At 38.5% G+C, this 10,210-nt stretch overlaps 2 protein-coding genes across 4 annotated transcripts in view; both read left to right on the top strand.

Annotated features, from left to right (window-relative positions):
* Nucleotides 1-3,495, top strand: part of clip2 (CAP-GLY domain containing linker protein 2) — a 56,838-nt gene extending 53,343 nt beyond the window's left edge. For both annotated transcript variants that reach the window (XM_085421295.1, XM_085421294.1), the window contains 3 exons: nucleotides 679-867; nucleotides 1,228-1,287; nucleotides 1,382-3,495. In XM_085421295.1, coding sequence (XP_085277421.1) covers nucleotides 679-867; nucleotides 1,228-1,287; nucleotides 1,382-1,393 — 261 coding nt within the window. In that variant the 3' untranslated portion in view covers nucleotides 1,394-3,495. The remainder of the gene's footprint in view (nucleotides 1-678; nucleotides 868-1,227; nucleotides 1,288-1,381) is intronic.
* Nucleotides 3,496-5,711: 2,216 nt separating this feature from the next.
* The window catches only part of gtf2ird1 (GTF2I repeat domain containing 1), a 43,992-nt gene continuing 39,493 nt past the window's right edge, over nucleotides 5,712-10,210 (top strand). The window contains exon 1 of one of the 2 annotated variants that reach the window (XM_085421297.1): nucleotides 5,712-6,044. The gene's annotated coding sequence lies outside the window, so the exon portion shown is untranslated. The remainder of the gene's footprint in view (nucleotides 6,045-10,210) is intronic. The other variant, XM_085421296.1, reaches the window with a different exon arrangement.

Raw genomic sequence — 10,210 nt, 5'->3', positions numbered from 1 at the left:
GCTTTTCCTTCTAAAGGAAAGTTATAATTATAAATACATAACATAACTTTTTAATTTTTAACATTTTTTATAAGACGGGCATAATGTACACTTTTGTTTATCAAATACATTAAAGCATTTGGGAATCTTAAATAAGGTAACACTCATGCTTACATGTGTACCTTCTCCACAAAAAGTCAATTTTAACCTCATTTCTTTTATAATAATTTCCTGGAAAATAATTTGCTCACCCACTAATGGATTGATTTAGGACCTAATCCATACTTCAGCTTGATCTGGATCTGACTTATGTCGTGTCCACAGAGTACTGTCTAAAATATGTCACATTTGACCTCTGACCTCTCCTTCAAAGTCAATAGATTGCTCTGAATGTTAAAGTGATAATAATAGAGCTATTTAAAGAATAGATTGGTTTGAGTATTATCGATTCATTTTATTATGACTTTATCTACATTAGAGTAACAGATTATAACGATTTAAACACATGTATAAAGTTTCATGTAAACTACATGATGTAAATCCTGTAAAATGGGTAATAGAAGCCTGCTCTTTGCACTTGTTTCACTACAAAGTACTTGAAGTGCGTTAAAAACAAAAGAAATATATACAAAACCCATAAACCTAATACAGTTTGGATGATTTAACTTACTTACCAGTTAGCTTGTGCGGTTCTTTCAGGGTCGGGAACGATCCTCCCCTGACCACCGGCGGTACTCGATGCTAGACCCCTCGGCTCTGGACTCGGAGGTGACCCGTCTGCGCCAACGGCTGCTCAGCACTGAGGAAGCCCTGAGGAACGCCTTAGAGCACAACCAACAAGTCGACCAGCTGGTCCAGGCCATGCGGAAGAATCCAGAAAAAAGCCCGGTAAATTTTAAAAAAAAAAAAAACAAGATGGAGAAACATGCAACCACACAATCACATATCCATACTACAGCTAGTTTGTGTTTGGGGAATAAACCCAGGCAGACATAGGGAGTACGTGCAAACACTCCACAGAAAGGCCTCTGCAGGCAGCAAATGCAATCACGCTTTCAATCCCCACCTAGACTGCATGCATGCAGCCAGAACCAGAACGTTTCTGGTACCAAATCCCATCAGTCTCCTACAAATGGTAGCTATTAAGACTGTTTTAAGATGTTAAAACCCAGGTCACCTGAACAGGTCTTCTAATGTCCAATCAGGCCAAGAACAGGACTAAAATGATCATTTCTGACTGTTTTCCAGGTCCACGGTGCAAATTCGGCTAATGGAATTCACCACCAGGAGTCACACAGCGCTCAAGATGTTGGTATTCTTTCCTTTTGCTTTTTTCAGTCATTGATTTAATAATAAAAATAATACATTTTAAGGAAGACATGCTTTACGTTTCCTTCCCTAGGAACAACACTGATATGAGCAGAAGCGATGAGAGTGGGACGCTGACGTGACCCCGAGTGAACTGGGACGTGCTGAAGTACACCTGAAACGTCAAAGTTTGGTCCGACGTGTCTCCCGATGCTGCGGTGGACGCCTGAAACATTTCAGTTTACAGTTAATACCAAAACAGCGAATCTCTGTCTCAAGTGAATATATGTGTTGTTACAGAAAGCACCTATTAGCCAATCATGAAGACCACTTAAAAGTACTTTAAACAGGAAAAAATAAAAAAAGAGATATGGACGTGAAGAGATTATCAGCTCAACAACTGCTGAGAACTGGCAGTGTGGCAACTTTTGATGCTTTACATTAGTTAGAAAATTTGAAGTTTTGTCATTCGCTGAAGTCTGAATGACTGCGCTGAATTTTGACGAAGAAAGCAAAAAGACTGATGGACAACGAGAAGAAAAACTGGGTCTCAGTCGCTTTGTTTTATTTATTACTTTTATTTTGCTCCTTGGCTTTGTAATAATCCTGTCTGCTGTACGTGAGCTGATGGCCTGATTTTGTTTTTATTTTAAAGGAAGTTTGACTCGTGTCTCACCTTGCTTGATATCTGATGAGGATTGGTAGCAAACATTACCCTTAATCCAGAATTATTTGAACTCAATTTTAGTTACACTGCACCAGATCAAAACAAGTCATCTCAGGGCACTCGCCATAGTAACTACAACATTACACTATAGTAATAGCATCTCTGCTACCAACTTTGTGAAAATAACCAGTTTTTACAGTCACTTTTCAACTTTGTGTTTTTAAAAGGAACATGAGCACTGAACAAATACAAAAGCAACAGTTTGTTGCAATATAGGAGAAGATGACAGAGAAGGTGGAAGAATAGTACAAAGCAATGCTGTCCTGTCTGCAGACCGAGTATGTACTGATCCAGCACAGTGCTGGATGTTGACCTGAGCGTTTGAAAGCTTGGCCATGTTTAATATGAGCAGTCACCATGATAACAGTATATACATAAGGAAAAGTGTAATAAGCCCAATGTAAACAGAATATAAGGACAGTGAAGGACGTGCTTTACTGAACAGTGGGATCATTTCTGTTCCTCTACAGCCACCGCCTGGTCAACATTTGTTTGCAGCAAACAGGAAAAACACCCTTGAAGTTATGAAGTTCTCAGGCAGCTCCTCAGAACCATTTGGTCCCAAAGCGCCTTAATGTACGTCTACTGGTAGAAGCACGATGAGCACAAAGTTAGGTTCAGTGTGGTCGTTTAAATGTTGACTGGAGCTCTTTTAACGGTCATTTCTGATCCAAGGATAAAATACAAAATCAACCTCTTCCCGTCTTGGAAGACCCCGCCCTCCCTCGCCAACACACATGAAGAGCGTCATCTGTTACAGGACTGATGGTGATGATGTTACTACCAATCCTCCCTTAAGGTGTTTGTTAAGCCTTTCAGCCATTTACACATCAGTGGACTCATTGTGCAGACTGAACCTGGGAGACGTTGCAGGACATTTGTAGTACAAATACAGTGAACCATTTCAGACTTTTTCATTGTCTAAAACTGTCTGACCGCGCATCAATACATCTTTCTCTGATCGGTGGCTTTGTGTTAATTTACTATATATGGTACAAAATACAGTGTGAGCCTATTGTAATGGCCCTGGATTTCTTTACTGACCCTTTCTGAAGTCTTCTGAAGGGCTTTCCCAGGAGCTAAAACCCAAACAGCAGTGTGGGAATGTGGGAAGTTACGTTCGTCCTTCCCTGGATCGAAATCATCCGGATTTCATTTGCCTCTAACATTTATACTCTTAAGTCTTCCAAATATTGTTTTTATCCATTTGTCAAACTGAACTAAGGGGGGATCCTGTTTGTAGTTGGTCACAGGTTGCTATTGCTTCACAGGAGACACTCCACACAGGTGGGGTGGGGGTGTGCAGAAAGGCTTGAGTAGTGTCCCCTGAGAACACATGCAGGGCAGGTACTGGTCAGCTCAAATAAAACCTGAATTTTCCACTGGATATTGTACATGGCCTTTACAGCTGGAGGGTTCATACCCTTTGGAGTATTGCTGCGATGGTTTTGGAGATTGAGTCATTAAATATTAACAATGCAGGCAAGGGCTGCTGGTGTTTTATTTCACACCCTTTCATGCTTATACGACTTTCAGCATGTTTGTTTTTGAGACCAAGCGCAGCAGATCGGAATATTTCTGCAGAGCTGGTTTAAAGCGGTGGTGTCGGATTTAGGGGCTCGGCGGTTTAGGAGATTCAGCCAACAACCATAATGTGCATGGCTAAATATTTGTCATTAAATAAAACGCAGTGATATCAGCGAGAAAAGATGGCAATAAATCCTTCATGAGGGAAAAGTTGCCACACGGTGGAGATGAGACATCCAGACGCTGCACACTAATTTACAATCTCTAGATTTCTAGCCTCCAGATATATCAGTTTTATTTGTTGGCCTTGGCAAATGTCAGGGCTTATCCACATGTCCCAGTTTCTGCTAGAGGGCTGATTGGTTATGCAGGTGACATTTTGAATAAGTAAGAAGTGACTTATTTGTAAAAGCACAGCATAGATGAGGCACAGATGTCATTTTTGCTCTTGGTGAAACAGAGTTGAACACAGCAGTTAAGAGGGGAAAGTAACTGAAACTAGTGAGATTGCAATGGATTTAATGTAAATAACTTATGATTAAAATTTAATGATCCAAGTACTTTTAAAAGAAACGTTCCCTTTTCCTCACAGATGGGATATCAAGCTAATGTTAGTTTACGGGGCACGTATAACTAAACTTGGTATTAAGACGGTTGGACAAGTTAAATGATTGCATGCTGATGTCTATTTAATGTAATAAAGTAACCAGTGCATCAAAAAAAATAACCAAGTAAACCTAAGTTTCACCATTTATTACGTTAAATATTAATAAAGCCATATGAACAGTTTTATTTATATTTAATATAATAAAGTAACCAATCAATTTATTGTGTGTTTTAAAAAAATAAATAAATAAGGAACCAAGTAAAAAGTTACACTTGGATTTACTTGGTTCCTTTTTTCTTTACATTAAATATAGTGCAGCTATTTATATAGCATGTTTCAAAGCATAAGCTATAACAGACATTCTAGCACAATCCTTTTTTTTTTTACTAAAATCAGATAAAGCTGGATGTAAATAATATTACCCATAAAACAAATAAGTGTAAAAAATATATATAACTTAACATTAATAAACACCGTAGAAATAAAATGAAGTAAGATCATCAGTAGTCCAATGAAACTAAAACAAAAATGAAAACAAGCAGAAATTGGGAACAATTACGTTTAAAACCAGCAACTATAGACTAACAGCTAATGGCTAAACAGGCATGTTTCTACTTTTAAACTTCTAATGGTCCAGTGCACCTAACAAGACTTTGCAAGGCATAAAACCTAAAACGGGTTTCATTACCATTTGTTGTGACTCATGAAATAACCTGATCCTGCTGACCCGAGGGGTCAAGCTGGGTCGTAGCTTACTGGCAATCAGAGCGATATTGATGTCTCGGACCGTGGAGCAAAACAAAAATACGAGCTCAAATTTTAAAAATCAATTCTAAAGCTAAAGTGAAGCCAACGACCTTACGATAGCTGTTAAAAGGTCATAGTAAAACTGACTTTTTTAAGACTAATTAAACATTCACAACTATTTACATAACAGATGGCCAAGACTGGGATTATAGTTTATAAATTCAGTTCAACTTCTACAATATATTACATATGCAGATCACAGTGGAGCTAGAGAAGCAGAAAAACTTTACATATTGAGGTTTAAGCACTACATTTTAATTCTGGTTAAAACATTTTGTCAGAATCTAGAAACTTTTTCTTATTTTTAAATATTCATATATTTCCACACCTGCATGGAAATGTAAAAAAGAAAAGCACCTCTTCTCTAGGATCTGAACTTTACCCTATATCAAACAGACATGAGCTATTTTGGGCAATCACTGCAGCTATGGCATAACTTCCATGGCCACAAGATCCATGTAGCTGCCGTAGATCCACTTTGGACAGATCCTAATCCTAAAAATACTTTGGATACTGCGCAGCTATCGCATCAAAGCACCTACACGCAGTCTATGAAGGATTTCTTAAAACACAAAGTAATGTGTGAAGTTGCTGTCAAGTGGCAGACGGTGATTTAAATAGCCACAGTCTAAATAAAATATATGCGCGTTTCACTATTATTATTTTTTAAGGACATTCTCCTTTCCGTGTACATTTTGCTCTCTGAGGGTTTTTCCAGAGGTTGCTCCGTTAATCCTGTATGTAAATTGCAGCCAATAGATGCTGTTGTTGAGTTGGGCTGGGATTAGCAGGAGGCGAATGAGTTTCAATTTTACTGGATTACAGAACAAAGAAAGGGGAAAGGGACACCCTGCTCTGTTAAGGGGAAAAAACAGACATAAAATTAAGAAAAAAAAAAAATACACAAATAGCAGACAACGGGACGTGAGCTCGAAGTCGTCGTTGTGATGATCCGGATTACGATGTTTTAGCAGATGGCACAGCTACATTGTGGATGGGAATTGTGAGCGTTTCTGATGGATTAAAACGGGGGAATAAACCTATTCCGGGATTGACAGCAGCAACAAGGCTATTTAATCGCTAATTAAGGTGAGATTTCGATGTCCGTTTTGACATTATTGAGGAGTTACGTTCTGCGCCCTCGCAAAGCTTGCGGCTTTTGTGATTGTGCATTTAGAAATTACAGATTATAACCTAATTTCGGGACTGGGGGAGGAGATGAAAGGAAAGTGCTAGCGCTAGCTAGCATAAAGGGGGCTAGCGCCGCACTGCTAGCTCAATGCTCTAATGCTACCGTTAGCTAATTAGCCAGCGATTATTAGTTAGACATATGGTAAGTAGCGGAGAAAGGTTACCGATAGTTAGCAGGTTTCAGGGACTCCTCCATTTAACCTTGCGAGCGGAAAGCTAGCCTCTGTTTATGACTGGGATGCAGCGTCTGTCTGCTTGGCAAATTATCCCCCATATTTCTTTTTAACGCTATCACTTACCAGAAGGTTACCCAGCTAATACAACAAAGCCAGCTAGCCGCATTAGCAAGTGTAAGAAAGGAAGCTACACATTTCAACTTTCAGCCAAAGGATTTGAATAACTAACAGCGTTGTCGACTTTCATACCAGCCTCGACACACAGGCACTGCGCCGCAGTTAACTTTAACAGAAATCACTAGCCGTCCTATAATTACACCCAGTTTTAAAACAGCGCTCGGTACTCTAAATCAGTGGTTGCATGTATCCAAACAGCGAGCGTTTAATTTGGACATTAGTGTGTTATTTTCTTGTCGTTTTAACCTCAGCTGCTTTCTTGTAGACACACGTTAAAGTTTGTTTTTGAAAACAGCTGACTGGAGTGAAACTATCAGCTGTTGGTGTTTGGAGAAATTAGCTGAGGGGGAAAAAGTAGACATCCCATCCATGTCTGATATGCGATTTCACTGCTTACCTTTCCCATTTACCTCAGCTGTGACGTGAACTTTTTAAAGAGCATTTAAACAGATGTGCAGTATGAAGACAGCATCGTGCCAACTCAGTTGAAATTACTGTAGTCGAAATCTACTTTAATTTTTCTTTAGTAAAATACAGTTTTAACATAGTTGAAGTTCTGTTAAACTGACCAGAAAGTGAAGCTTCTGGTCAAATAAAGGTTTAGAGAAAAAAAAAAGTTTCCCTGGTTCTTTATCAGTTTCCTTATGTCACATATACCCTTTCTTACTCCAATAAAAAGGTTTTATCCGAGTAAAAATCAAACCTCTTTAGGAGATGTTTAAGTTTAAGGTGTTACAGCCGACTCGATTTTCAACTTTTAACTTTGGAGAACTTAGGAAAAAAAGAAAAAAAAATATCACACCAGTGGTGACTTACAGTTTCTGACACAGCAAACAAAAGGATTGTCTGCTGCTGGAAGGAAATGTTAGATAACATCTATCAAACCACACCCAGACTTACAGCAAGGTGCCGTGCCTTTCCATGAAAAGGGACAAAAAAACCAAAACACTCTACCCTCAATGACTTGCATATAATTCTTCTAGCAGGATGAACTTTAGATTAAGCGTCGTTTTCGCTTCCCTTTCCCAATCAGACACCTTCTGAGGACTGCGCTTGATTGACATCTTTGTTACACTCCCGAGTTGGCTCGCACTTCTTTGGGCCGGTGAAACTAAAACATTTACAGACTCTTAAGTTGCACACCACCAGTTGGAACGATTTCAGTCTGTTTTCGGCTCAGTTTCCTCACACAAATATGCTACTTATGCCAGCTTGAAACACTGGCTTTTTGAGCACAGCGGCATCATAAACGGCACAATAAAAACTCAGTTCACATTGCTTTTTCTGGTTAGATCCAAGGCAAAATTGACCCCCATTTGAAAACATTTCAAAGCTATGAAAGGATGAAATACAGAAATTAAACTTCGTTTACAATCAGTTTCAACCTTGAGTAGTGCATCACAAACTAGCTTTCGATGCTTTTCCCACATCTATACTTCACAAATCTGTGAACAGGAAAGGATTGTTTTAAAAGCACCTCCATTACCTGATGTTGGCTATAACACAGTGGAAATTTAACATCGCAGGACACACCCAGTTATTTTGGTTCACGAAGCTTTGCCATTAGCTTAAACCTTCAACCTGAGCACAGGCCTAATCAGCCACAATAATTGGAGACACCTGTGCGGCTAAGCAGGTGTGCTGGAAACCCTTCTCTCTGTGATGGTGACCTTGAGTGGTATTATTATGGTACACCATTTAGGATTAATAGTTAGTTATATATATATATTTAAATATAATTGGTGTTTACCTGCAGGCCTTTTTATTTATAGTTTCTTTATGTAATTTGATCTTTTTTGAAACACACCTTTGAGCCACAAATACATGAAAAGATGTCTACATTTGTAAGAATTGCAGTAGACCAGGTGCTGTCCCTACACCACATAAGTTCTATAGGAGCACCTCGTACTAAAATAGGTCTATCTTTAATTCACCTTAGTCAGCAAGAAACATTGAACCTTATGAATCACACTAACATTAACCTTGCCTACCTCTGATGCAAGATAGAGGTTTAGTATTTATTTAGGGAATTAAAATCTAAAGTTTTAGTGCCTTCAAAAACAGTGGCTAAATATCTTAAAGGGGACCTATTCTGCTCATTTCCAGCACCATGTATTTATTCTTTTTACACTCAGGAGGTAGAGTAGGTGATCTTCTGAGAGAAAGGTTGACAGTATAATCCTGGATACTGACCCTAATTAATCCATCGGGGTGTGTGGAAACGTAAAAGCGCTGTATAAATGTATGTATAAAAGTCCTTTAGTGGTTAGTTTGAGACGACAAGCTTTACAGAAGTATCACCCCGAAAGCCAACCCTCCCGATTGGCTGCTTCTCACAAAAAGAAGGTTTGAACAGCAGTAGGAGGGGCTTCTGTGCTCACGTCAAGAGCTGTGTGCCGGTGATGACTGTAAAACATACAGCTTAACTCTTAATGACATCATACAGAGCCAACAGTAGGAAGAAACGTCAGTTTTAAAGCAGTAGGAAGGCTGAGTTTTAGGCTCACAGGGATTACTTGTACATATGCTGACTTCATTGTTTGAACTTAGGTTATGTTTAATATAAGCATCCATTATAGTACAACAACAGCACTGTATATTACAGAAAATAAGGGGTTTTGACTTGATGTGGCTACGTTTCGCCCTGTTTGTAGAAAGTAAAACATTAAGACTTGAGGTATAATAGCTACGCTGAGTTTTTTGTTTCATGTGATCATAAAAATGTCTTGTGTCAATTAACATCTGAGCACTCAGACTGAGTTTTGGTTTTGCATTAAGCTGAATTCATTATATTCATTTACCACTTGCTGATGATGATGCTCAGGCAGTTTGCAGAGAATCTTAACACGCATTCGAAACACTGCAAGTTGACTAGATCATAACCAGATAGAGAGAAAGTCGTATGTCTTTTGTGTCATATCGGGTTACTGATTATGTTATAGGCGAATTAATGGAATTGAATTTTCATTTAAAAGTCAATTGTGGTTTATTTATAAAAATAAAGTTTTTCTTTAATTTGTGCGTTTTCCCATGCAGCATGTTCTTTTCCTTCATTTTTGCTCTTTCATGTAGTTCCCATTTGCTCGTTGCCAGGCTGTGGCTGCTTTAATTCAGGTCACATTCATTCATTTAGTTTATTCATTTGAGCTGCAATCAGAGTTACTGAAAACTCACTTAATAAAAAGAGTTTTATCTGTCTTCCTTTTTTAAATTGAGTAAATCCACCATTTTTCCAGTTTATGTGAACATTTGTATTAAGTAACCATATTGTCAGTACTGGACAAAAATGAATGTCATTAAGAGTTTTGCTATAATTGAGCAGCCCTAGCAGGCAGGACCTTTATCAATGGCTCAAAATTGTTCTGTCCAGGATAGGGCTGCCACAAACGATTATTTTGATAGTCGACTAGTCACCGATTATTTTTGCGATTAGTCGACTAATCAGATCATGCATCCATTGGACGTAAAACGTACAGCTTATTGCACCAGCAGCATCTGCTCTTATATAACTACCATTAGCTTACAGCTTTAAGTGTTTAAGGTATGTGCTAACTAAAAATAAAGATAAGATGATAGTTTATTAAATTTTAATGAAATCTGCAGATTGTTTAGGTGAAGTTTAATAAACTCAGCCGTCTGCTCCTTGCTATCTAAAATATAATAGGACACCGGAGTATATTCTTGAGCATCTCACACTTCTGATAATTAGTT

The sequence above is a fragment of the Rhamphochromis longiceps genome, linkage group LG10, assembly GCF_057381845.1.
Source record: "Rhamphochromis longiceps isolate RC_006_pf linkage group LG10, R_longiceps_female_GT1.1, whole genome shotgun sequence".
In the NCBI taxonomy this organism is placed as follows: Eukaryota; Metazoa; Chordata; class Actinopteri; order Cichliformes; family Cichlidae; genus Rhamphochromis; species Rhamphochromis longiceps.
This window is presented reverse-complemented; position numbering and strand designations above follow the sequence as displayed.